The sequence below is a fragment of the Colletotrichum gloeosporioides genome (genome assembly GCF_011800055.1).
Source record: "Colletotrichum gloeosporioides strain Lc1 chromosome Unknown consensus_59, whole genome shotgun sequence".
Classification (NCBI taxonomy): Eukaryota; Fungi; Ascomycota; class Sordariomycetes; order Glomerellales; family Glomerellaceae; genus Colletotrichum; species Colletotrichum gloeosporioides.
This window is the reverse complement of record NW_025544704.1, coordinates 599,821-627,275: the sequence shown is the minus strand read 5'-3', so window position 1 is coordinate 627,275 and position 27,455 is coordinate 599,821. Positions and strand designations below refer to the sequence as shown.

General features: G+C 54.4%; 6 protein-coding genes across 6 annotated transcripts; 4 read left to right on the top strand and 2 right to left on the bottom strand.

Annotated features, from left to right (window-relative positions):
• Positions 1 to 770: 770 nt before the first annotated feature.
• On the top strand, positions 771 to 3,901 carry GCG54_00000308 (uncharacterized protein; the record flags this gene model as incomplete). Its single annotated transcript, XM_045400449.1, has 4 exons — positions 771 to 879; positions 957 to 1,089; positions 1,224 to 1,734; positions 2,180 to 3,901. The coding sequence occupies 4 exons, from the start codon at positions 771 to 773 to the stop codon at positions 3,899 to 3,901; spliced, it is 2,475 nt and encodes an 824-aa protein (XP_045262100.1).
• A 1,261-nt stretch (positions 3,902 to 5,162) lies between these two features.
• On the top strand, positions 5,163 to 6,328 carry GCG54_00000307 (uncharacterized protein; the record flags this gene model as incomplete). The annotated part of the gene is made up of 3 exons (XM_045400448.1): positions 5,163 to 5,436; positions 5,508 to 5,641; positions 5,690 to 6,328. The coding sequence occupies 3 exons, from the start codon at positions 5,163 to 5,165 to the stop codon at positions 6,326 to 6,328; spliced, it is 1,047 nt and encodes a 348-aa protein (XP_045262099.1).
• A 3,063-nt stretch (positions 6,329 to 9,391) lies between these two features.
• On the bottom strand, positions 9,392 to 10,156 carry GCG54_00000306 (uncharacterized protein; the record flags this gene model as incomplete). Its single annotated transcript, XM_045400447.1, has 1 exon — positions 9,392 to 10,156. The coding sequence occupies one exon, from the start codon at positions 10,154 to 10,156 to the stop codon at positions 9,392 to 9,394; it is 765 nt and encodes a 254-aa protein (XP_045262098.1).
• Positions 10,157 to 11,464: 1,308 nt separating this feature from the next.
• GCG54_00000305 (putative serine/threonine-protein kinase) lies at positions 11,465 to 13,102 on the top strand (the record flags this gene model as incomplete). Its single annotated transcript, XM_045400446.1, has 1 exon — positions 11,465 to 13,102. One exon carries the CDS (start codon positions 11,465 to 11,467, stop codon positions 13,100 to 13,102), a length of 1,638 nt encoding a protein of 545 aa, XP_045262097.1.
• A 1,619-nt stretch (positions 13,103 to 14,721) lies between these two features.
• On the bottom strand, positions 14,722 to 15,498 carry GCG54_00000304 (Respiratory supercomplex factor 2-like; the record flags this gene model as incomplete). Its single annotated transcript, XM_045400445.1, has 2 exons — positions 14,722 to 14,780; positions 14,862 to 15,498. The coding sequence occupies 2 exons, from the start codon at positions 15,496 to 15,498 to the stop codon at positions 14,722 to 14,724; spliced, it is 696 nt and encodes a 231-aa protein (XP_045262096.1).
• Positions 15,499 to 25,057: 9,559 nt separating this feature from the next.
• On the top strand, positions 25,058 to 27,352 carry GCG54_00000303 (Transcription factor SFP1; the record flags this gene model as incomplete). The annotated part of the gene is made up of 4 exons (XM_045400444.1): positions 25,058 to 25,710; positions 25,847 to 26,920; positions 26,978 to 27,158; positions 27,215 to 27,352. The coding sequence occupies 4 exons, from the start codon at positions 25,058 to 25,060 to the stop codon at positions 27,350 to 27,352; spliced, it is 2,046 nt and encodes a 681-aa protein (XP_045262095.1).
• Positions 27,353 to 27,455: the final 103 nt, after the last annotated feature.

Below are 27,455 nucleotides of genomic sequence, written 5' to 3'. Positions count from 1 at the left end.
AAACACTTCACTGTTGGGTAGGTTTCGCTGAGGGAACCCGTCTTGCACTGGACGACCTATCAGAAAACGTATCATGAAGTGTTCGGCTCCGATGGAAAGGCCCGACCCGGGTCTCTTCAGAAACCGTTTCATCCAATCTTCTTCCAGCTGTACATCCCCTGGTGCTTCCCGCCCACTTCTGTCTCTGTCGTTTCTATCGCCGTCTCCTGACCTTCTGATCAGCCGCCATGTTTGTTTTGGCAAGGGGCTCCGTGTGTGAATGGCTTCGATTAAAGAGCACCGAAGGTGGGTGTAGTAAGGTACTGATGCTTACATAAGGGGCAAGAGGCTTTCACGTGCTACGGGTTTCATTTCAGCGACCCACAATGTTTCTGAGCACCGCGAAGAGCAGGGGAAAGCGTCTGGGCACCTTCAGTCTCACATGGTCGCTGCATCGGTTGGCTTCGTCTTTCTCCTACACCGCTGAGCGCTGAACTAGGTACTTGTCGCGGTTACTTGAGTCCTTACGCGATATAACGACGCGCGCAACATACCAACCCGGAGTGGATGATTGAAATTCCAAGATTGCCTGCGACGCGTGTAATCTTCTTTGAATCGCGTTTTCCTGCAAACCTCACGAACACGGCGACCTGCAGAGAAAGGGACTTGATCAACTTACCTCATCCTTCCAGATAACGGCTGGCATATCAAGTTGAAGCTTCTTCCTAATTGGGACACCGCATCCACCAGCTACGTCAATCCCGATCACCGGTTCCTGGGCTATGCCGACTATGTCAAGCTCCAAGCTCGTGTCGCCTGACAAGGTGACGAACAAGGAGTTCGCAGAGCTCCTCGCTAGCTATGAACCTCTGATCGATTCCATTTCAGCCTCGAAAGGCGGTACGTCGGCCCTTGATCGCGGCCTTCCCCGCACTCATAACAGTCTTTCCCACGGTATCCCTAACTGCCGCATATAGCCAAGTCTGGTCAGAAGACCCTGCAAGAGCTGGATCAGTTCCGTTTCGTTGAGGCTCCGGCCCTCTTTTCGCAGGAAGCCCCTAAACGATCCATGAACCACGATGATGTCAAGGTCCTCGTTGACTGGAAGCTGTAAGTGCATGCTTCGTTAATTACACCTAACATCCTATAGCGAGGCTACAAGTGTAACGATGTCAACACGAGGTGACGAGATGGTTGTATTACGTTCGTCGTGGAATAAATGTCCGTCTGACACACCCAAATAGTCGCCACGGCAAGTTTCGCCCGACTCTGATGAAGCTCGTCTCGTCAAATGACTCTTCCACGGCAGAGAAGACCGTGAAAGAGGGAGTGGAGGCCTATCAAGGCGTGTCAGACTTATCGGCATCACTCAACATTTTGACCAGACTCAAAGGAATCGGTCCTGCGACTGCTTCGCTTCTTCTGGCGGTGCACTATCCGGAGCAGGTCCTCTTCTTCTCGGATGAGGCGTACTACTGGTTATGCAACAAGGGCCAGAAAGCGTCGCTCAAGTACAACATGAAGGAGTATGAGTCCCTCAATGCCGAGTCACGGAAGCTGATGAAAAGGCTGGACGTCTCAGCAATGGATATTGAGAAGGTGGCATATGTTTTACTCAAACAAGAGGGAACCGCCTCTGTGGCAAAGACTTCCTCGAGCCCCAAGGCCACGAAGGATGAGCTAAAGGGTACATCGAAGGCAGCGTCTTCGAAGAGAAAGAAGAGCACCGACGAGATGGTAGAAGACAAGGGTCCAGTCAGACGATCGAAACGCGGGAAGGCGACATGAAAAGCTTCTCAGAACTGGCGATCACTGGCGGGATATGTGTCCCGTGTTTGCATCACGGCACATAGTAGCCACAGTCGGGGCGGCTACACCTAATACGGAACCGTGGAGCCCGTGGATCTACCGGGTCAGCTCCGCGGTGCATGCATTACCAGCTGGAAGGTATCACGGGTACATCTTGCGTCCCGAGGCCACGAATACACGGATCTTGGGCGGAGATTCCGCATTGCATGTTGGATCTCATTCGTCTTTTCCGACCGATAATTTTCCCATTGGGTTTATAAAAAGAGCAGGGTCGAACGACGATTGAAGCGGCTCAGCGGCCCGGCCACAGCGCAGTCAGCAAAGCACAATTTCCAGCTTAGGCGCCCGATTTTTTTCCGGCACGCGTGATCTACAAGACCCCGGATCCCAGACGGCGGGCGCCGAGACCACTGCCACTTCAGTGCATATCCAATCCGTTCACACGACCACCAGTACACCGACGATACGGAGGTCTTCCGCCACGTCGTGTGCAACTCGTTTCTCGTCCCACACGATGGACGATGAATTATTCGAAGGGCAGGCCCAATTTGGGGCCGCTGGCGACATGCCGCCTCCACAACCACCAGATTTCTCATCAATGCCCTATTCCTCCATCTTTTCTCAGTACATTTCGCCGTATGATACACCTAGCTTACTCTGGTCGCAATCATTTCCCCCAGCAATGGACAACCGCCCGAGAGGCTTCATGCGAGCAGATGAAATATTCTCAGAGAACGGTGGGCCAATTCCACTCCCGCCGAGGTTCGCCCAGATCAAGCGGAGCCTCATCGCGGGCAAGGAGACGGCGATAGTGGATTCTTGGAATCGGCTGCTGGTTGCCCTCCGGGCCGAGATTGCGTTGATAGGAGTAACAAAGTCTGACATCATCCCCACCATAGACTTTTCGGAGCTCAAGGACCATGCCCGCGTCTCCGAATTTGCCGCAAAGCTCCGACGCCGAGGTGGCGCCGTGATTCGCAACGTGATTCCGCCGGACCAAGCTCGAAATTGGCGGGAGGAGACGGAGACATACCTCGCCGATAACCCGGAGACCAGAGGGTGGCCGACGCGTGATCCCCATCTATTTGGAATTTACTGGTCGCCTGCTCAGATCAAGGGTCGAGCTCATCCAAATGTCCTTGTAGCCCAGCGGTTTTTGATGGGCCTTTGGCGCTCGAGGAACCCCAACGCCTCGGTGGCAGTGGATTTGCCCGTGGCCTACGCAGACCGTTTGCGAATTCGTGCACCAGGCGACGAGTTCTGGCATTTGAACGCCCACGTTGACGGCGGCAGTGTTGAACGATGGGAGAGTGACGGGTATGGAAACGCCGGCACATACCAACGCATATGGGATGGAAAGTGGGAGGACTACGACCCCTGGGAAAGCAGCACGCGGCTCAAGGTCACATCGGATCTCTACAATGGCGCAGGTTCATGCAGCATGTTCCGCATGTTCCAGGGTTGGCTTTCCATGTCAGATATCAATCCCACCGACGGCACCCTACTGCTATGCCCGATGCTTCAGCTCGCAACTGCCTACTTCCTTCTACGACCATTCTTTTCTCCGCTGAGCCCGTCCCCTGAGGCTGCGAACTTTCTCGCCCGCGAGAATTGGTCCCTCGACTTTATGCAGACAAGCATCATCCAGGGTGCCGTGCCGTCGTATACGCAAGAGCTGAACGCCTCTCTCCATCCTCACCTGCAGTTGGACAAGTCTCTCGTTCGCATACCCCCTGTTCGGCCTGGAGACTACGTCGTATGGCACCCGGATATGGTTTATGGCGTCGACAAGGTGCCGCCATCGGCTCTGCCCGCAACAATCATGTATATTCCTGCCTGCCCACTTACACAGACGAACGCTTTGTACCTCGCTCGCCAGAGAAAGGCGTTCCTCCTCGGCCAACCTAGTCCGGATTTTGGTGGCGGACGCGGAGAAACTTCTCACCTGGGTCGACCTGGTGTTCAGGAGGTCAGCGATGCGGGCGGCGAAGATGGCCTTAGGGCTATGGGCTTGCTGCCTTGGGAAGATCGAGAGGGGAGGAGCCCAACAGTGAAAACTCTGGTCGGGATGGCGAACGCTATTTTGTTCCCGGATCAGTATGACATGGTTTGATGGGAGTCATGATGACCCTTTTGAGGTTTACCGGCGTTGGAGAAGAGAAAGAAAAACAAGCTGATACCTCCGTGTTCTTCGGTATTCATCGCGGCTTTCCGGACAATGGTTGGGCAAGTTCAAAAAGCAAACGGCGAAGGCAAGATTGAAAAGGCTTTTTTTGCCACTAATTGAGTAATAATTGTGGCCTCAAATGAGCCTGTCGAGCAAACGAGGCTCTGTTACCAGAGTGCTTACCCTCCTCTTCGGTGAGATCCTCCTTAATGATCCTAAACGATGCTGTTACACAGGGCAGTGCAGCAGCAACCCCACCTGCGCACCTGGCAGCTGCGGTCTGGATTATCCCCAAATGCTCTGCAGAAAACATGCGGGTGACCACTGCCCTCCCCAAATTACTTGGGCGTAGCCGCCGAGGATCAATGGGCATGCAGCCTTGCCCTTTACGTCCGAAGAAGGCTCTATGGTACGCACAAGCTTATATATGAAGCCAGCCTCTCTCTGAGAGTAGCGCAATGCCTTCTTGCAGCCTTACTCTGCACAAACCCCGGCCATGCCATCTTCTTCGGCTCGTTTCTACTTGACCCTTGCATTCCAAATCGTCTGGAGGCTTGTCGTGAGGGTATTTGACGGCTTACGGGGGCGCTGTCGACCGATCCTACGAGCTGTTGGTCTCGGCATCGTCGCATTCATTGGCAAAGACAAGCCGGAGCCTCCAAAGGTTCTCATAAGCCAGTCCAGGGCTGTTGCTGTATCGCGCTGCGCTATACATACACTACCGACGGCCGTCTCCCTTTTCCTAAATTTCCTTCAATCTACAAGGGTACTTCATCGGTTCAGAGCTGCAGGGAAAGAAGGATCAGGATGATGTCAAATCTGGCGTTTTACAGCTTGCTGCCAAGATTCAGGTACCTGCCTTCGCCTCAAGAGACTCAGTCCAGAGTTTTGACCTCACGGATCCGCAGGAACTTCTCATCGTATCAAGTCTTGGGACTATCATCTTCCACGTGCTACGTGAGGATTTGGTTTTTGGCGATGGTTTGCCACTTGGGCTCGTTGTTTCGGGTTGGTAATTCACACAGCTAAGGTGGGTAGGATGACGTCCAAGGCCGATGGCTTGACGCCGCTCTGATCATTCTTGTCTAGTTATTTCTGGTCAGCCGGTTTCTGAGGAGCGATATTTTGCCCCATCTCTGAACCGCGAAGCGACATCAAGCGTCTTGCTCTACTGACACTCATTTGGATCTCCGGCCTGAAAGCTATCATGGCGGATCCGGCGGCTGCGGTACTTATGCTACCCGCTCAACGGGACTTCGATGTAGGCGGTGGGATTTACTGGGCCAACGGCGGCGACGCAGAACTCTGGCCGAAAGTTCGCGACGCAGAGTACCACTCTAGTTGGTCTTTGCGAAACCAGCTCGAACAGCACCAATGCTCGGCTGCTGGATTCTCGACTCTTCACAGCCATTATCTCGCCAATGCCACTCGCCCCAGGACACATGTCGACTATCAAATAACGACCGGGCTTGTCAGCAAAAGTATATATACGTCCAACCATCCGCCGCTTACATGTCCAACACGTGGGCGTTTACGGCTTACGGCCCATTAGCCGGTGTTCACGATCTCGTGCAATTTCTGCACCTGAGGTCTCTTGACTACCTAGATCGCCGCCAGGCACATAGTCCTCTCGGTCTCACGAATCTGAAATTCTCTTCGAAGCAGAGATACACTCTCGAGACCCAGGTACCCGCAGCTAGGGCTGTGTGTGTATCGAATGGTGTGGTCGATTAGGGAGTCCCTGGCAACCTCACTTTTTCGTTCTTAGATCTACCAGTCTCCGATCGCGCCAGAAGGCCTGAGAATGAGAGCGGTCTATGGAAACATCCAGGCATGGACGATGGATACCATTATCTCGACGTCTTCCAAGACATACGGGAATATCTATCCAAGAGGGGCATGATGGAAGCCAACGCTAACATGGTAAACGAAACCAGCATCTTTGATCTACACAGACGCATCGCTGCTGTTCCCATTGATATATGGAATGGTGAAGCAGCGAGCTCTCTCGGACTGGTCGTATTTGTAAAAGCAGAGGGCGTGAGCTTTTTAGCTAGGCCCACCAACCTTTTTACCTGCTCCATTGACGCACGCTGGGTAAAGGCCAAAACATTTATCGAGATGTCGCCGTCGAGTGGCGTGATCGAGCACGACTTCAATAACGGGAGAGCCTACAGCAACATTGAAATTGAGCTGGGTACAAGATTGAAAAGGCCTCTGTGGCGTGTACCATTAAAAGCCCCTTCGGGCACCTCAACCCGGGAAGGCATCATTCGCCTGAAGCCTAGCTGGTACGAGTTGCTCCATCCACCAGTCTACGATACCCCCAACGGACTCGGTGGAAGCCCTATCGAGATGCGGCAGTATTCCTGACAGCGATTCGAGCAGGTTTCTGGAACCTTTGCAAAGGTGGCGCATCGGAGATACTCTCAGCCCACCGGATGAAATTGCTGCGAGAGCTCTAGTAAGGAGAGGCAAGCCTGCAGAGAATTTTCTTCTTCCCAAATCTGTGGCAGATTCGAACGAGTTCGGCTCAGCACGAATGATTGTAGAGGCTCACTACGAAGGGTATGCCGTTATGACGTCTGGCTGGTTTGGGTACTTTTGCATTGTCATTCTCATGGCCCATGCGATTATGGCGATAAATCATTTACTCGTGTGTCTTGCTCAAGACGGACGGGACAAGCCTGGAGTGGCATTCTCGAATTCATCGCCTTGTCGTACAAATCGAAATCCCCGCCTGAGCATATTTTCAGCAACACTTGCGCTGGTGTCACATCTTTCACGACAGTCAGGTCAATGGCATGGGTGGAAGAGACACAAGAGACCGTAGGTCAAGAAGATTAGCGGCGGGTGTCTTTCTCTGAGAATCACAGACAGTCATGAGGGGAGGCCTGATGCACTCAGACCGACCAAAGGGAAGAGGTATAACGAGTGACAGGTCAATGCCTGCATACACTTGAAGGAGGGACTTCGGACGATGGCAAAAGCTTGCCAACATGAAGCTTGACGCACTCAGGGACAATGGATTCAAAAAGCAAAAGAAAATGTTCCGAAACCGAGAATCGAACTCGGGGCTATGCCTAACCTCTCAAACTTATGAGAGGGCATCATGTTGGCCACTACACCATATCGGAGGGGGATGGAAAATCTCAGGCACAAAAACAACTAAGAGCCTGATCTCATCGGCCCCACTCCGCGCTAGCGGTGAGTTTGTGTAACCCTTCCAAGGAAACCCCAAGCGTCGACAACCTCCGCCCGTCGTACGTGGACCGGATTTTCGGTGCAAACGAGTCATGGACGAGTTCACATCCCATGTCAGACCTTCATTCCACAAATGCCGCTGCCTGCCGGGGCGTTATCCGTACCATTCTCGCAAACGCATCCGAGCCGACGGTTCTCACACCAACATCCGGATATTTCGAGAGGTGGGATTTGCCCACCACCCTCCGGCAAATGGACACCCGCCGCCTCCGGGGGCTCTTGGGGAGAGACCAGAAGCAGAAATCGGTGCCGGTGGGTTGTATACTGGTGGGGACGAGTGACGTAGATCGATCATTCTGCAGTTCATCGCAGAATGGTGGTGATGTTCTCCCAGGATTCAGCTCAAGCGAGGGCGAATGTAGATGGTACTTCGGGCTTTGGGAGGGTGTTGTATACGATACATTCGTTTCTCATCTTGGCAAAGGGGATGTTCGTTTCTTGGCTAGGCCTCGCTTCGTTCCTTGTCTGAACTGTTGTTAATCTCGTCTCCCCATCGATAGTCAGCGGGACGCTCCGAGTCTGGATGATAACGCTGGAGACTTTGCATCGTGCATACATCAGCTGTTCATGCTCTCATGTGCGTGTCGTGGCTTGAGTCGTGAAAGTTGCACGGCACCGTTAGCCGCCCCATCGTGCGTTCGTCAGACTCGTCAGAGTTGGCAAGATTATGACGCAAGTCAGATATCATATCGGAGCCCGCGTGGGCTGCACGGAGGCTGATCAACGTTGTATGGGGAATGCCTTCCGGTGCGCTTTATTGTTCCTGTGCCCCATCCAATACACGTTGTGTCTAGAACCCGCCCCGGGCCTTGGCAGGAAGCTGGGACTGAATCATGTTCCGTGCTTCGGCGGCATCTTCAGTCCCCCGACTGCGGACTGCTTTCCCACCTCCAACCTCCGGGGCTCCGCTCCAAGACTTCTCTCCAAGACCTCCTAAAAAGCTCCGGACGTGGGACCAGGTTGCGTGTGTCTCCAGGACCCTGGTTGGAGCACGTACGATTGCTATTTCCAGGGGTCCCGAATCCGAGGGGTCTGATTTGGGGACATGATCCGGATCTAACCTCGAATCTTCACCGTTTGGGTAGCGTTTGCAGTCTGCATCTCGCATATAACGGTGCCACGATGTCGTGATAGAGCGAGCACCTGCGGCACCGCCCAGCAACCAACCCTCGCTGAGTCGAGACTCCCCAACTTCCTTGGCCAGCACCCAGACTAGCGCGGAGAGCCTTTACGTCATCCAATGTCGGTAGGGCAGAATGAGTTGCTCAGCTTATCATAGTTTCTGTGCTGCAAATGTGATGAAACTCCGACGGGCGGCACGGGTTGCCCTCTTGTTCCGATGGGGAAAGGCTTTGAAGGTTAAGTTGGTGTAACGTCAAACCTGAGATGACGTTCATGAGCTGTCTGGTGGAGGAGTTACTTTCGGAGATGAGGCGAGGTTACACAAGCCAGATAGCCGATGGGCGTCGATTGAAGGGCGGGCGGCGCGTTGGAAGTGTATCTCCGGTTGAACTACCCCGGATTGATGATGTGGGGTTCGACCAATGCCGGTATCGTCAGAGTGGGGGGCAGAAGTTCTACTTGTGAGGGAGGTTGGCGCTTTTATGATGATTCATCTCATCTGATTTTCGGGGCGATTCTCATTTGTTGGTTTAAGAAATAACCAGATTTATTCGTTTCGCGGTGTGAATGAGTCTAAGGGTTGCTGGAAATCTGGAAATCCAGCGTGGGATTACTGATGAACTGTCTTAGGCCAGGCTGTATGTACTGAGATGGTTATAAGTCCTGTTGGAAGTAAAGAAATAACCTACCGAAGGCTTTTGTTACTTGAGCGTGCGTCCCGGCCGAGTCGCAAATAGTGCCGTGTGATGGGCGTACGGCCCATGAGTATACCCAGAGAGCCAGTGAATTTCGTTGTGAGAGTTGCAAGAGCAGTGGGTCGCGCCGGTGAGAAATTCAGAGAGGCACACAGATCCTATCAATACTGCATGCCCCCACTCATTTACACGAAGATTTTGCTCTCTCATCCTAAGTATCTTGATTACTACTGATCCAACCAGATCATCATCGTCGTCGGACGAGCCTACTCCTCAACGTAGATTTACCTACACATCGTTGCCCAAAATCAGGCCATAAGTTTCGACCAAGACGCTCCGCATTCAGGAGCAATGCCTAGTCCTTCTCAGTGCCGGTCTCAAGCAGTTGCTTGAGACGCACATACTTGTGGCAAGAACTTTTATTGATGTTGTTCTTGTCGATGCTCCTGTTTAGTTTGTCGACCTTTGACGCCCAGTCTTTCGTTTCAACACGCTGGAGCCACTCCTTGGGATGTTCACACTTTTCAAGCTCTTCCCGGACGATGCCCAAAAAAACGTCCTCGATATCGAGATGAACATTATCGTTATCCTCATTGTCCCCCAAAACGCTGTAGTCCCATTCTTTCCAGATAAGCCAATCGGCGAAATCCATCAACAGGTCAAAGACCAAAGATGGCGCATTTGTCCTGGACCCAGAGCGCCAAAGATCGAGAGCATGCCTCACATAGGGATCGACTGCCTTTCCTATATCTTCAATATCGAATGTGCGGTTCTGGGGATCGTATGCATCTTCTTTGGCTTTGGCTACAGCCCTGGACGCTTTCTTGCGAATCTCGTCTGCTTGCCGTTTGGTTCGCTCGCTCTCCGCCTTCAAAGCCTTGCTGGCGTAGGCCTGGAGATGGGCTTCAACAGCCTGGCCGCAGAGGGGATCAGAGAGCATTTCCTGGAAACATGACTTGAGGTCGGATAGCGCGATGCGTGACAGGATACCCTCCGTCGAATGCGGGTCCGGGTGATGACGTTTTGGGGATGTCTCTGTAAAGTCGAAAGTGTCGATAGGTCTCTTCATTGGTATCATTGGTCTCTTGGAGACGCCTATAGGTCTTCTGGTGCCGGCCATTGTGAGTGAGGAGGATATTGAAGGAATATAGATGATTTTGGTGATATACTGTAGCCAAAATTCCGTGTAAAAGTGTCTCGAAGGCAACTTCGACAATTATTTGGAGAATGCCACGACTCAGACGCGCCGAGACGCGACGTGGTACTTCACTCGAGACGTGGGGTAATATTGGACCCTCTGCAATCAATTTGAAGATTGCTTTTCTTGTTTAAGGCCAGTCCCCATGCCAACTAGCCAACTGCATGCAAAGGCAGGTTGACAGCGTACCGAACTCCTGTGGCTACATGACATTGAGCACCACGTACGAGCAGCCCCCGAACAACTTCCATCTGAAGTTTGAAAAACCAAGACTTGATGTGCCAAAGTGCACATTGTCGACAAAGCACGCGACCAATCAGAGTGACCCCGGCAGGCCGGTGACAGCGGCGCGGAACAGAAGGGTCGGGGAACACAACAGGCCAATGCAGGGGCCGTGGTGGTCTGAGCTTGGGTTTGGCGAGGGGGTTACCTGACCTGGAGATTTGATACGTGGATAGAATTAGGGACCAAGACAGCTAAAATGCCCCCCATGGAGGCTGCCCAGGTGAGTGCCCGTCCTGAGCTGACATGGGACCGCACTAACAAGGGCCCGTCACCGAGGCCAGCCCCCGCCAGTCCAGCCAGCCCGGTGCCTTCCATGCCTTCCGTCTTTGCCTTCCTTGCCCGGGCTGGCCTTACCCGACCCTGCCAACCTGCCTTACCATGACCTAGCACCTGGCAACTTCGTCGGGCTGCGCTGCCACTAAGCACCACCTCATTCAGCACCAACGATCACACTCAGCGCCCAGTCGCCCACCCCCGTCAGACACCTCCTTGCAAATCTCCAGCTGTGGAAGTGGGCAATGAATGGACCCGCGACCTAATCAACCTCCCTTAGACGAACCAGACCTGAAGCTGAAGGCGGGAACACTGGGAAGCGAGCAGCAGCAGCAGCAGCAGCAGCAGCAGCAGCAGCCAAAGGTGGGCTCTTTGCGGCTGGGCACCAGTCCTCCAGCATTCTGCAGCCAAAAATCACAGCCAGAAGCACTCGACCCCCGAGTCATCTTAACTGCAACAACGACAGGTAAACAATTCCTTCACGACTCACGTGCGTCCACCTCTCGACTCTCCATCACCGATCCCGACCAATTGTCCCTGACAACGAGTCGAGCCTACTCCCTCGCTTTCCCTCTGCTGTTACCATCTCTCCTTCTTTGAGCCCGCAATCGCTCGCCATCGACAATCCACATCCTCGTGAGAGGGGGGCAATGACCATTCCCCCGCCGAACCATGGCTGATTCGGCCAGGTCATCGGACAAGATTCCCCGGTCTCCCTCCAAGGCGAAGGTCGTCCGCTCGCAAAGGATATCCGGCCCGGCACAGACTCCTCCGCCGGGCGTCATCGGTGGCCTGCCTGACGACCTCGAGGAGCTGAGCGACCGTGACGTCGAGCACCACCGCCGCCTACCCTCCGTTCCGGGTGGCACCCTCCCCCGTTCCCACACCCCAGGCCATCTCTCCTCCAAGAGCCAAGATCGCCGTCGCAAGCCCTCCGAGCTCTCCATCCGTCAGCGCTCCCAATCCGCCTCGCAAGCACCCTCTCAAGTCCCCCCGACACGCACAACTCCCACGAGCGCGAACCCCCCTAAACCCCCGCCGACCTCATATCGACCAACCGGCGCCGATGCTCCCAACTCCAGCAACACCAACGACGGCTCCGAGTCTGCCGGCGGCCCCGGCTCAGACCGTGACGGCCGCCGTCCTGTCGCCATGCGTTCTACGTCCGCCATAGCCGGGAAGGCTTCAATACCCTCCTCCTCAACAACGACACGTCAGCTATCAACCGCCGCTGCCGCCGCACGAGTTGCCGCGAGGGGGGCACATGTCCCCTTTCCACCTCTCCAAGACCCCAATACCGCGCCAGACGTGCCTCCAGCTCCATCCTCGGGCATGTACTGGTCTCGCGCACCCGTATCGGGTGCTCCTCACACCTCCCTCCGCGCCCATACCACAACGCTTGTCGGATCCAACATCTTTGTCTTTGGCGGCTGCGATTCCAGAGCCTGCTTCAACGAGCTATACGTCTTTGATGCCGATGCTTTCTACTGGTCTGTCCCCCACGTCACCGGCGAGATACCCGTTCCTCTACGCGCCATGACTTGTACCGCCGTTGGCAAGAAGCTGGTAATCTTTGGCGGCGGCGACGGGCCTGCGTATTACAACGATATCTACGTACTTGACACGACAAATTTCAGATGGCATCGGCCCAAGATTATAGGCGAACGTGTCCCCTCCAAGCGCCGCGCCCACACCGCCTGTCTGTACAAGAACGGCATCTATATATTTGGCGGCGGCGATGGTGTTCGCGCCCTCAACGATGTCTGGCGCCTAGACGTCAGCGATATGAACAAGATGTCGTGGAAGCTCGTCTCCCCCCCTGAGCGGGCCCCGCCTCCTGGGGTCCGAGAAACCCGCCCAAAGCCCCGCGGCTATCACACAGCCAACATGGTGGGCAGCAAGCTCATCATCTTTGGCGGTTCCGACGGCGGCGAGTGCTTCAACGACGTGTGGGTCTACGACGTCGATGCCCACATCTGGAAGGCCGTCACCATCCCCGTCACCTTCCGCCGCCTGTCGCACACAGCCACCCTCGTCGGCTCCTATCTGTTCGTCATTGGAGGCCACGATGGCAACGAGTACTCCAACGACGTCTTACTCCTTAACCTCGTGACGATGACCTGGGACCGCCGCCGCGTCTACGGTCTGCCGCCCAGTGGCCGCGGGTACCATGGGACTGTTCTCTACGACAGCCGCTTGTTCATCATTGGTGGTTTCGACGGGAGCGAGGTGTTCTCGGACGTATGGATGTTGGAGCTGGCCGTGCATGCATATTATTCCCAAATCAGCCATTTCTCCATCGAGGTTTGAGGCCATTACCTCCCCGCGCGCGCGTCTAATTATTGCTGCTATCCATACTAGCTAGTTGTTCTCTTTGTCTCAACTAAACGTGCGTGCGTGTGTGTGTGGTGTTTCGTATCCTGTTCTACTCTGTATCGTTACAAACCCTCCGAGTTACTACAGTATTTATGTTTGATGACGGAACGGCTTCATAAAACCCCGGTGGGCGGCAGGCAGGCATGCATTTTTCTTTATCTCTCGGTTTGAATACTGTAAACCAATACAAAAACATTCTAAAAACTCATTTGGAAAGGTGATGTTGTAATTTGCGACAAAAAAGACGTGACAATGCTGTCTAATTTGGCCCGCTGGGCAGATCAAACATGACTTGCACATCACATCATCATATCTCTAGGAAACGAGTCAGTCAACGTTGAAGTTCAATGGCAGGTACGTCATCCGAGAGGCGTGCCACCGGGCTGGTTCACTTCTCCCAACTCAGGAGGGTTATCCGGTGAGGAGGAGGACGTAGAGATAGGTTGCTCCAGGCGACATGGGTCGGTCCATCGTGAGACATACACTGAGATAGTGGGGTGCGCGGTTGTCACCTTCAAGTTGGCGATTGGCACTGCAAGATATCAGGGCAACCCAGCAATCTCTTTTTCGCCTTTCGTACTGCATAGTATACGCACATGAAGAGTGAAATACAATGTCTATCAAACTTTTTCCCTTCTTCATGTTCTATTTCGGTATCACCGAATATGTTTCAGGCGAATAACTTGAACAAAAAGGCTGAACTTCCCAGGAAATTGTGACTGTCTCGTCGCGGGAGGATATCGACCTAAGGGGGAGGTGAGCGGGGAAGATGTCTGTAGCAGCTATCTATCCGTAGGCCGGAGGAGGGGAGGGGTTGGTTGGAGTTGAAGGGAACGCGACTCAGAGACTGGATGATCGACGACGGGGGGTGGTGCTGCCGTTGTCACCGGTTTGGGGTTCCTATCTAGAGTACAACGGGGGCCTCGAGAGTTGGAGAACGCTCTCCAAAAGGATACCTGGTTACACAGTACAGCGATCTACCATACTGCATGTTCTATTCACGGCTCACGGAAACGAGGGACAGAGTGCGAGGGGCTCGCCAAGTTCGATTCGTTACACCCCCAGCTCTCGAAGCAGCCCAGGCATCAACCACGCACCCGCGTGTCAAGAGAAGGCAACAGAGGCAGGATAGCAGGATAGACAACATTAAAACAGGGATTGCATTACAGAGCTCCTTTCCTGACCATTTTTTGGAATCGTCAGTTTGTGGTAAACCCCGGTACCATCTAATTCGACTATCTCTTCTAATCTGAAATCGGCTTCACCCATGACGGGGTATTGCATCATGGTGAAGGTTCACAGCCTGCGCAGTCGCCCGCCCTTTCCGTTAACGCCAGCAATGCAACGCAAGCCTCCAGATCAGCTCTCTGCTCCCCTCACTTTCCAGGAGAGGAGACGTTTTCGTTTACAGCTCCATGAAGAGCTGCTAAAACGCAGTGACAAATAAGGGAATAAAAATAAAACTCAAAGGCTCGCCATCGTACAAGATGAATTTCGGTTAAGGGTAGGTGCGTAGGTTGATCATATCGTGACGGTTCTGATGTCTAAAGCGTTTACTTCTGCTCCGCAGCCTTGCGGGCAGCGATACGACGCTCCTCGGCAGCGACCATGTCTGTTTGCGACATACGTTAGCATGGGTTTCGACGTGGGGGAGGTAGCTTGGTGTTGAGGGGTATGACGTAGGTGAACTTACCCTTCCACAGGTCCTGGCCCTCGTACTCCTCCTTGTGGATCTTCTTCTCGATCAGGTGCTTGTGCTCCGGGTCCTCGGGGTCGATGATCATGACCGTCTCCCAGCGGCCGGAGCCGGTCTTGACGTCGTTCATCTCAAAGGCGGCGGTGACGACGAGCATCACGAGGGCCAGAGCCTGGGCGTAGACACGGGCCTGGACGAGCTTCTGGGCACCGGTCAGGTACTTGTTACGGTTGACGAGGGCGAGGGCGACACCCATGGAGGCGAGCCACGAGGTGAAGACGATGGAGTATCTGTTCTCGCGGCCCCACGCGGTGAACTTCTGCATCGACGTCTCGTTGGCTCTGGCCTCGGCGACGGCCCGCGCCGTCGCGTCTTGGTAACCGAACATGGGGTCCTTCTCGTGGCCGAAGCGGATGGATGCGCGGTCGGCGTTGACGATGGCGCCAAAGGTCGCTGACGAAGTGACGAGGAAGGAACGGAAGGGAAGGGTCAATGAGCGGAAGGACTGGTAGCGCCTCGAGGCGATCATGACACCCGCAAGACCGACACCCAGACCGAGGGAACCGCCAATGAGGCCGCCCTTGACAACGACCTTGTAGTGGGCTTCCTCCTCTTCCTTGCTGAGGACCTTCATGATTGCGTTTGGCTTTGTGCGTTGGTAGAGAGACTGGTATGCGAAGAAATGCTGATCGTTAGGTGGTTGTAAAAGTTGCGCGCAAGTGGTTCTAGGTGTGCGCGACTGAGGGTTTTGGTGTCGTCGGGATTTGGATTGTTGGTCGTGGGGAAGATGATGTCGTACGATAGCGCCGGTGACGGGTCGATGACAGATCGGGGATTAGCTGGGAATATAGCTCTACAGTGGTCGCGTGGTTGTGTGCTAAGTTGGTTTCTCGGTATCGCAAGTACAGGTACTGCGTCTCTTCTTCAGTGGATGTTGTGACTGAGGCGGATGAGGGAAATGAGGCTGAAGTCGACACCCAATGGTCCTTATATCTGGCGTTCAATGCTGGAAGGCAAAAAACTTGCTGGTGACACGCCGAACGGCGATTGAAATCCACGCCGCGGGGACGAAAAACCTCGCACAGGACCCAGAATCGTGCCATGAGGTTGAGCTCCGGCATGATGTAATGGGCCCTAACTGCCCGGTCTTTGCCGCCCGGCCGTCGTTGAGTTCAGCGCCCTACGGCGCAGTACGGGTAGAACTGTAGCGGTCCTGCAGCCGACTCCAGCGGACTCTGCGAAAGGCGAACTTCCCCAGCAAACACCGAGAAATTTCCGTCGTCTGAGTAAGCAGCCAACCGATGCTTCTGATTGGCCTGGGCACCAAAAACCCATTGCCTCGAAAGACACAAGGCGTCCGGCCTCCAAATTCCATCAGGCTGGCAGTCTGGCCACTTTGGCAGCGCTTCCTATTTTCGCCGTTTGCTGCAGCTGAAGAGCGTTATGTAATTCAAATGCCGAAAGCCAAACCATGCCGCGGTGAGTCCGCAACTTCACTAACCTCTGGGCCGGGGAGCATTCTGCTCGCCGACTTTTGTCCTTTGAGCCTGTGGATTACAATACAATGGCTTTCTTCGGCTTGTTGGCGCTGGTCCTGTGACCACTGAAGCCATTCGTGAATCATCATTGTTGGCTAAGGTGAAGCCCCAGCACTTGCTGAGTAAACGAGCCCGTCTGATCGGGCGAGGCCGAGAGCATGTGCCTGGTCTTCGGCAGTATTCGCCGGCTTCTAGCCGCCTCCATCACTCTTCTAGAAGCCTGTTCGTTAGGTGCGATCAGTCAGGATGCAAATGGGCTGATGTTCAGCTTGGGCTTTCTGACATTCTGTGCTTCTGACACCACTCTGCAGGTTGGTGCAATTGCTTGGTGTACCCCAGATGTCATCCAGGAACGTGGTGCTGACATGTGTCGGTAATCTGTAGTTTTTGTTTTTCCCCCCTTGAAGATTAATAATATTGGTTCTTTGTCTCACAATTGCTGGCCAAACCGCCAGGTTCGGCCATGTTTGACGGAAATTGCATAAGTTGGAATTTCTCAGGTAAATATCCATCGGAAAGGATTGAATACGACTCTGTCGGACCGAGAGCCCGATTTCACTCGTTGCAACTGACGGATAATACAAATCCTGTCTCCCACCTACTCGTATTTCCGGAATTGCAGCTGTGGTCTGTCTTTCCGTGGGTGTCAATGTCGGCGCTTGGAGATGCCAAAGTATTCATTCAGTACCAAGACCGTATTTCGCAACGTCAACCAGATGGTGACCATTCGGGCGTTAAAAAAAAACAACCAGAAGCTCTAAACATTGTCCTTGGCGGTCGCTAAGTCAGAATGCAAGGGCGGTGAACGAAACTCGTCCCGTCGCCGTCCAGTGCAACTTCAAACTGCCCGAGCCCAAACTCTCCAGCGTGGGATCGTATGTGCACAGTTGGGGTCGGTGCGGAAATAGGAGGTGACTTTACCTTAGGTTAACCCTCGACGAGTTTCGGAAGTCCTTGCGTTTCAGACCATCTAGATACTCAGGGTCCTAGTCATGCAGTCCACGTCCACAATCCCACAGAACTTCCACACTTCCGATTCAGGGTCCTCGTACTCATGCGGTGCATCCATCCGCAATCTGCACCCCGTGGTGCTCACCGCTGGTTGGATGAAGCCTTCTGGCTCTCTCCGAGGTACGCATGGCATGGCGTGGCAGAGCATGCTGCCGTGTCCGATGAGTCTACTTTTGGTAGCAGCGAGAACGTCCACGCGCAAGGTCCAGGTCCCCTACGAATGTGATTAGTGTATTCGTAGGCCTGTTGCACGGAGTATTGTTGATGAGGTGAGGGGCAATCCAATCTGGTTGCGCCGCCTCATTCTTCAGCCCGAACCGTCTTCTAGAAACCTTCCACAATCCTTGCTAGGGTCAGGGTCCTCTGTGCGCTTCCGCCCTGCCACGTTCACCCACAGCAAGCCCGAAGAAGAATACGGACCCTTCACACCGACTGGTAGCCTTTGCCCGTGCAGTCAACAATGTGCCGGCATTTCATCTTGACGCATCTAGAAGGCCTTCCGAGAAGGCTGTTTCTGTTTCTTGCAACTAAATTGCGGCTTCATCGGTAGCTCTGTTTTGTGCGCCACCTCTGGAACTCGCCGATACCTTAAGTCTTGCCTCTTCAGCCTCGAGCGTTGCTCTATTCGTTCAATCATCCGAACCGTTGGCCCTCCAGTCTAGGCTTCCTCTTGTTTGATTCATGCCTCATGCACCGTGGGAGTCGTGTGCACAGGCTTCTGCTTGCTTGTTTTCAATTATTGGGCGCAGTGTCCTTTCTACCCAATACGCCGCGTCCCGGAGCTCCATCTTGGGTGAACCTGGACCAAGCCTCATTAGATCGGCTGGCGCCGAGTCATTCGACCGGAGCGCGTCCGGCGTTGAAGACATTACGTATCTATCTCGCTGCTCTGGTTCTAGTGCTGTGGAAGACAGCCAGTCGCACAAATCCCGAGGGCCAAGGACCCATTTCACCCTGCACATCAAATGTTTGAACAGCTGAGGATGATCAACGAAGAACGTTGAAACCGAGGTAGCATCCAGCTGCCTGCAGACGAATTATCGAAGCGAGTCCGTTCCTCCTGTGAAGTCATACTCAGGGATCGGTGTTTGGTCGGGCAATGCATCTCGTCTGCACCGAAGTCGCAAGTCAAGTATTTCCTTCCCAGGGTATCCTAACAATATCAGATGCCTGCTTGGAGGGTATTCGGACGTGTGCATGGCCGAGAAGTCAGAGGGCCAAATGGCTCTGCAGCATCGAGACACAAAGACATGCATACAATAATCTCCTGCCAAGAAGAAACCGATCATCTCGTACGGCGGGACCCTTAGTATCCACACGTGGATTGGTGAAGAGTGATGAGCGGCGTGCCATGCAGTATCGAGATTGCGGCATTTCGAGCCAAACCCCGCTGCGGCGCCTGGCTCTCAATGTCTTGAAGGACGGCCGAACGGTGAGCAAACGCTGACGTTGCCGTTGCCGTCTCCGCGATCTCGGCCGGGAAGTTGGTAAGATGTAACACGAATGTTGGGGGCTCCGTGCCTGCGGGGTGCTGCGCGGATGGTGGTGTCAGTGTCAGTGGCTCGTTGGCCACGCGTGCGTGGGCGTCAGTCAAGGTGTACGTCGTAACGGTCGACTGGGTCGGGGAGACGATTAAGGGAAACCGATATCGATGATAGAAATGATCGCCTCCAAGGCATGATCCAACATCTGCATCCAGGCGCGGCCATCACATGCAGGATGCAGTCAGTTGTGGAGTTCGACGTCGCAAGTCTGAACTGGACAGAGGTCCGGTGGAGGGGTTTGAGATCGAAGCTCATACCAAGATCGCATAGAGATCCGGTGTCTTGCGGGCACAACGTTGAAAGCCCTTGTTGCAACTCACTTGAGGACAATAAGCGAGAAAGTCCCCTGGAGATCTACAGCTCTTTTGAGCCCCCACCATGCACCGCGATTCTTGGTGAGCTAGGACTCGTGGAAGAATCATGGCAGAAGACGTGTGCCATAGCCGACGGCGTTGAACGTCGTTGGATTGAGAATAGTGACCGTTAGTCACGCCTAGGCGATGCGCATCCAACCTCGTCTGTTGATGCATATCAACATGGTAAACGAGCCAAAGCTTGTTAGACGAGGAAATGATGTGCCGAAAACGAGGTTCGTTTGCAACGGTGCAGCAGCTATCCACGTCCCGTCAAGGGTCGGCAGACTTCTGTTTGTAATTGCTCGCTTTGCGCGGCTGAGGAGCAAAGACAACATCTCTTGCGGACTGCTCCATAATCCACAACCCATGGCTTTCTGGGCCTCTAGATTTGAAGAATGATGAAAATGCCTCGGACTCTCCAAACAACCCACGCTCTGTAGCTGATGGGCCGGAGGAGTATGCGTATCCGTCTACCACCTCATCATGTTGTCGATCATAGGTAGTATCTACCACGGTAGGTAATGCGTCCGTCTCCGTGGGAAATGTCCCACACCGCTTTTCAAGCGTACGGCACCTCAGCGACGAAACATTTCCACGCTGTAGATGCTGCATGCCCTAGAGGCCAATGCACGACGCTGCTGCTGTTGCTGCTGCTGCTCCTCCTCCTCCTCCTCCTCGTTGCTCCAGCTTTGGTTACGCTCCAGCTTTTTTTTTTTTTTTTTTTTTTTTTTTTTTTTNCCTTTTTTTTTTTTTTTTTTTTTTTTTTGCTCTGAGACATGGCACAACCGTCGGCGGAATTGGGATTCGGGCCTGCAGCGCTTAGTGTTGACTTGGTAGGCGGCGTGCAAGTTGCCAGTTTCTGCCAGCCAGCAGCGCCAGGGGCCGTGTCGTCCCTGAGGAGCAAAGTGTTAAGTGCCTCGCGCAGACCACCCATGCGACGGTGAATTCATCCGGAGCGGGAGCGAACTCTGGGAAAGGCAGCAGGGTGTGCACGGCGAGCGTTAGGCTCGTTTTAGTTGTAGCGGCTAGCAGGGATGGAGCAGCCAGGCAGAGGCCTGGCGTCCCGAAGTTGGGCTTGGCTGCGCTTTCGGGGTGCCATTATCGAAGCTGTCATTCGTCGTGCCCGGCGTGGGCCGCCATGGGAGGGTGGGGGGCTGTCCTTCTGCTCCGCTTCTGCAGGTCTTCGATGCACCGTGTTCCCAGCGTTCCATTGCCTCCACCGTAACCGTGAGGAATGACGGTAACTGGTAAGGCGAGGCAGGGTGCTCGACATTGCCAGCCCACAGCGCGCTCCCGCCTGTACCAGGACCCTAAGCCCAGCCTTCGACCGACAGACCGCCTTCCTCACTACAGTCGTGAAGTATGAGATCGTGTTTCTGCCACAATCTTTTTTCCTTCTGTGACATGCTTGCCGACGTATTGGGGGTGCAATATTTCGAGCTTGTCTCTGAAGTGCGAATATCAGCATCTGTCGTTGTCTGGGTAGTAGACTTCGGTTTTGCCGGAGGCTTCAAGCCCCCCATCCCGTATACAATGGAAGCCTCGGTCGTCTTGCGCCTGCTCCTCAGTGGCATTCTCTTCTGTGTGCCATGGCCAAAAAGTTGTTGCAGTCGTTCTAGACGGTCAATCACCGAAGACGGATAGCGGCTGGTGTATGCACGAGAGACAGTCATGGAGCATGGGGTGGCTAAACAACAGGCCTCCCCCCGACACTAAACGTCTGGTTATGAGTCAAGCATGGCAGCGCAAACGCGGTTGTGCGGCAGCCTTGTCCATTCACGTCGTAGAATATTCATCCGTCGGTACCGTAAGATCCACCAGCGCAGCAAAAAGACTGGGCAATTTCGTAGCTCTTGACGTTGATTTCCTTTGGTGACCGCCACGACCTTACTGCCAGCCGGAGCTCTCGTACAAAGTTTTGTGGAAATCGCCTGCCATGGAACTTGGGCTTGGCATGAGCTCGCTGCGCAATACGGATAGTACTACGGATAGAGAGTGTGCTTCCCAAGATACCCTTCATCGTGGGGTCATGGCCGATCGGACGATTGGCGCCAGCAATTGGCTTGCGCGTGGTGACGTCTCAGCTGGCAAAGCAGGACGACGATCGTTTGCAAGACAGCGCCCACCAGCCTCCCTCCCTCCCTCCCAGCCCAGCTTGGAGCGGTTCAGGCACAGCGGATATCTCAGACAACAGCGGCACAGACGCCGAGCCAGCCTCTTCGAATTGCCTCGCTGCTTTTCGCATAGCCCAGCGTACCGGGTTACTCGAAGGGGCGGGTTCGCATGGCCATGATGGGCAACGTGGATCGGGCCTGTGCGCGAAATGTTGGTCTTGGGCATGAGAGGTGATGAAATCAGGAATGGTCCCGCCGTCCAAGGTACGTATCCGTCCGCATAGAATTGTGTCGTAGGCGGTGGGCGAGGGATGGCAAAGCCTGGAGCTGCCTTGCAAATCGACGGGTTCCAGTAAACACAAGGACCTTGACCTTGTCTCTGGCCAGGGAAGGTCTCCAAGATACTGGGTCAATCACGTAACGGGCTGGATCCCGCTCCGTCCCCTGTGCTTGAGAGCTGGTTGAACATGGGAATTTGGCCTCGAGAGCCCCTCCTTAGCCCTCTACTGTTAATTTTCTCGGAGTTGAAGATTTGTGACGGAAAGTAGCAGATGGTGGTTGAGATTGCATTGGACGGTGATGCGTATAAGTGGTTGCGGTGGATGGACAGTGACAGAGGATGTGTAGGCACACCCTCGCTTGCGCGCCGTCTCGAAAGAGGGCCCAAGGGACCTTTTTTTGGGGGGCCGTCTGGGATGGTGCCGGTACTTGGGAACGGGTACCGCTGGCGGCTGGATATGTGGCGAGAAGCAGATCCAGGAACGGCTTCGATGCGGTGTACCTAGCGCGACGGTGCAGCGGCAGAGGGCGATGATGTTGATGGTGGTGAGGTGGTTGAGGTTATGGACACTCGGGTCGAGTGACGTTCCCGGAAACGGTACATGCGGCGGTGGGTGGAAGGTGGTGGGTGGTGTCGCAAGCACGGTGTCATGACTTGGAAATTGCCATGGCGATGGTGTCCATCACTATGTATTGACGAGTGGTCGAAGTAATGGAGGAGTGTCGCCTCTCTCTTGCAAGTTGCGGCATGGAGGTGGATGGATTGATGGGTGCTGGAAAAAGAGGCATATCCGCCGCGCGGTGAGGACGGCAGTGGTCGCAGGCAGGCCCTCGTCTCGATTAATGAACATGCGCAGTGTGGTGCTTAGAGACCAATGGGTGCTCCGTCAGAATTGCTTCTTTTCCGGCCGTGGGAGAAAAAAGGTCCCTTTCCCTTTGGATGCCCTGCCGGCCCCTGGAGCCGCCAGCGAGTTCGAGTCGTTGCTTCTTTCTCGTCTGTTGTTCCTCCGCTGGTGGGGCGTGCCATGCTTGTTGTCGACTGAGATACCCTGTCAGGCCTGTTCTGCCTGCCTTACCTTACCTTCTCGCGTGTTGTTATTCGTCGAGGTTAGGCTCTTTGCACTGGGGGACTTGGGGACGCGCTTGCCTGCCAACTCTTTCCTTTCTTCCTGCTGGCTTCCCGCGCCTCTTTCCTGATGTTGACGCCTCCGTCGTTCATGCGGAGCCGAAGCAGAGCAGGAGCTGGAGCTGGAGCAACACAGGCGGGCAGGGGCAATGGAGAGGTGCTCCGTGGTACTTGCTACTTCGCTTTTTCTGATGTCGCAGCTACCTCCTACCCACACAGCACTGTCACTCCTGCCTCGTCCGAGTACGTAGTGTGTCTGGTCCATCTCTCTCTTTCTCTCTCTCTCTCGTCCTGTTTCTTTTCCCCTCCCAGCTACCTGCCAGACCTGTCTCGATGTAGCTTGGTATTGAAGGCAAAAGAGGGAATGGACGGCAGCCAGAACAGACACCAAACACCGTGAACCTTACTCTGCCACTCTAGTCCCTAGTCGCCCACCGTTTGCTGTTGTCGAGTCACACTAAGGTCCGTCGAAGAGTCACTGACCGTTAAGGTGTGTGTCTGTGTGGCGGCGGCGGCTGCCATTCGTCCGCATCTTGTTCCCGTCGTCGTCCTCCAGTTGGTTGTTTGGTTGCCTGCCTTGCATTGGCTTTCTTTGGCCGTGCCCCGATGTAAGCCAAAGTGAGCCTTCACTTTTACCTGGAGAGCAATGGAAACCTAAGGCAAGGCCCAGCCGGCTCAACCAGGTTCACTACGATGCCCCTTCCCGCATCACCATTGCCGAGTCTAAACCACCGCAGTGCCCGTATGGTTTGCTGGACATTACATACAAACAGTCCTCCTGCTCCGTACAAAGTACATGTCACTCCCCTGCTGCCCTTCTCCTCTCCTTCGTAGTGTCCCCTCCGTCCAACGCCCCCAAACGTCGGCCGAGCTCTGCCTTACGGATACCCTCCGCGCGTGGTCCTCACCTCCTTCATCTTGGACCGATCTATGGAACCTTGAGCCCGGACTGGCTATACAGGTGCAGGTACCTCGACACTGGGTCAACCTGGATCTGATCTTGAGTCGAGTCAACACTCGCATGCACATCTCCAGCTCCCCCATACTGCAAGCCTTCTTATTCTTAACCCCTTCCCCATCCCGTCGCCCCTACCTTTCTCGCATTCCACTCCTACCTACCCCGAGGTTTGCTTTTTCCAAATCATATATACTTGGACTCTCCCCCTTCGTAGCTTTGACAGACTGCACCTACATCTTTGTTGTTGCTACGATTATTCTACCCCACGTACGAGCAGCATATCTTGGTTACCGCCTTGCAACGAACCGGTTATAAGACGACCACTTATAATAACAACAAACAGCGTCGTCGTCCACGCAACCTCAGACATCATCCTCTGCTTGGACCGCTGCGACCTGGTCGAATAGCATCTCATACTATCGATGGTCTCTCTCTTCTTCCTCGACAAGACACAATCAAAGAATCGGGCCTACCATCGAGTCGCAGCACCTTTGCAAAGGAACAATTCCGCTGTCACCAACACTGCCGCCGCCGGTCGGATTTAGTTCCTCGAATACCGGACGCTAAGAACCGTAGGGCTTTGCGTGCCTCCATTACGTGTTGCACCTTGGTTCAGAAATCGCCTCTGCCGGCCTTCGATCCGAATCTACTTGTCATTACCAATACCGAGCCGTCTCTCTTCCGTCGTCTCCGTCGTCGTCGTGTCGTCGTTGTTCCCGTTGTCGCCCCCATCGGCCCCCCAGCCCACCTTTATTTGCCTCCCCGGTCACCCACGGTGAATTGCCAGCAGCCCAGTGCTACTGGTACGCATACAATTTTATTGGCCCAAACCTCCCGCAGCCGACCAGGTACACAACGGCCATATACCTTGCGTCGAGTCCTCCTCATAAAACGCAGTTGACCTTTTGCGACTGCAGCGACAACAAAAAGATCGAGAGAGTAGCGGCAAAAAAAAAAAAAAAAAAAAAAAAAAAAAAAAAAAAAAAAANGGGAAAAAAAAAAAAAAAAAAAAAAAAAAAAAAAAAAAAAAAAAGTACTCAGCAACGCAAGAACCAGGAACACCTGCTCCTCACACACGGAATACACCCCTCCCCCTCTGCATCACACTCACTGCTAGTCGAGACCGGACTCGATCTCCTTTTTCGGGGCGCATCCGCCGGCTGCAGCAGGTGGCCCGATTTAATAACTACCCACAAAAAGGGTCGAGAAACGTTCTGGGTGCCACGGTCCCCTACCTAACCCAATACAACGGCTACTTCCAGCTGACATGAGGAGCGCCTTTCGCTGGTTAAACCCAACAAGTACCGAGGACCCGTCCAACCGGTCCACCGCCGCCGCCCACAACAGACAAGACAGGCGCACGCCCATTACAAGTGACTGCGCCAGCGCCGATAATATTAGTTATCGTGCGTCGGCGTCCTCGTCTGCTTCTGACAACGCCTTCGCTTCTCCTTCACCAGGCTCCTCCAACTCAACCTCTCTTACCCCCAACTCGCCTTCCCCTCAACCCCTCACACCCACCGACTCTTTTGACGTGCCTGATTCCCGTCCAAGCGTGTGGTCCTCCAAGCCAATCACCATCGCCACGCCCACTCGCGATCTCTCACGCTCCCCCTCAGCTGTCCCCGCCAAATCCAGCTTCGAAAGAAATCCCTTCCAGCTGCCCGACGAACTCCTCAACTTTCCTCCCATCCCGACCAAGAGCATCGATATGACCACAGGCCCCGCCATGGATTCGGCCATGGGTCGGAGTCGTCAGGACTCCTTTGTCAGTGCTGGTCCCAAGCCCATTTCTATGGCCAACCCCAATCGCGATCATGTCAACCGCCAAAGACGTGAGAGTCTCGGTCTTGCCGGCAGCCTGATGGGCGGCAATTCCAGCTGGGCTCCCATGTCCTTCGGTAGCTTCATTCGCGACGAGTAAGTTTACTTCCGTCTACCCCTCAAGAGACGCGCCTCCTCGGCGTCGCCAAAACTACGAATTTCGTGAGACTCGGGCAATGCAATATCCCCTCACCTCCTCCAGAACAATAGATCGCTGATTTTGTTGCGCTAGTATTGCCATGGCCGGCACCTCGCCCTTCGCTCACCAGGCATCGCCATCTTTCCACTCCGGCTCGTACTTGCCTAAGCTGGAAGCCAGCTTCATGAAGGACTTCACCTGCTGCGGCCTTAACCTACCCAACCTGCACGATCTTCTCCAGCATTATGAGGAGTCGCATACTCAGCCGAGCCCGAATACTGCGCGCAATGCACCATTCTCGGTCATGTCTACACAACCGTCTTCCAGAGCAAGCAGCGTAAGACCGCAGACTCAGCAACAAAATACGGCTTCCTTGTCTCAACTCGGCCAACAGAGCCGTCCAGGTTCGAACTTGGGTGGCGGCATCGGAGGCATCGGCATGCAACTAGGCCAGCAAAACATGTCGGGCCAGCAGAGCCAAATGTCGCATTTGGATGAGATGGAGACCGTCGGCGACATGGAGATGGATGACGCGCTTGGGCATATGGAAATGGACGACAGCCAGACCCAGCAGCGAACAATGTCCCAAACTCGCACAATGTTCGGTCAACAGCAAAGACCGCAGCTGCATGTCAACGCCTCAGGCCTCACTCAAGGATTGCGGACATCTCAGCCAGCGACGCCTGCAGCCGCGAGCTTTGGCCTGCAGCACAACCCCACCGTTTCCTCCGTAAACACACCCACGCTCACCACGCAGCAAACGCCTCAGCAGCAACGATCGAACAACGGTTTCCTCCAGAACTCTCAGATGCAGTCTATGGATGACATGGACGAGGATCTGCCCGGCATGCCAATGGGCGGCAACATGGAGCTGAATGGATCAAACTTTGGGGATGTGAACTTTGGCAACTCCAGCACGAACCCCGAGTTCTGCATCAATGATCCTGCCAAGCACCTCTATAGCCCGGGCGGCGCACTTAGCAACCAGCAACGGGCTATTCAGCAGCACCTTATTGGAATGGGTTTCGATCCAAGCCAGCCCAACAGCCCTGCCAACAAGGCCCTTATTCAGAAGTTTGGCGCTATGATGGTTCCCGAGGAGCACAAGCCATTCAAGTGTCCCGTTATCGGCTGCGAAAAAGCGTACAAGAACCAGAATGGCCTCAAGTAAGTTTGCAATGACTCTATTGGTGTGCAACTTGTGCCTGACCATGACTCAAACAGGTACCACAAAACTCACGGCCACCAAACGCAACAATTGCACGAAAACGGCGACGGAACTTTCTCCATCGTCAACCCCGAAACCAGCGCACCCTACCCTGGCACTCTGGGCATGGAGAAGGAGAAGCCGTTTTCCTGCGACGTGTGTGGCAAGCGCTACAAGAACCTGAATGGTCTCAAATACGTTAGTTGTGCCCTATTTCCGCACTGGCAAGACACCGAGGCTGACCCGAAGCACAGCACAAAGGACATTCCGCACCGTGCAACCCCGACTTCAAGTTCCTGGCTGCGGGGCTCCAGAACCTCACTAGCCTACCGGGTCTCATGGAGAATTCCATGTCAAACCTTCCTGGGATCGGCGAGGACCAGATGATGTAGGCGCACAGCAGCAACGTCGTTTGGCGGAATTTTCCCGATCGATTCATCCCCCACGTGGTACTGAACTTTACTACGTTCAAGGGTGTGTCTACTGAATTCTCAG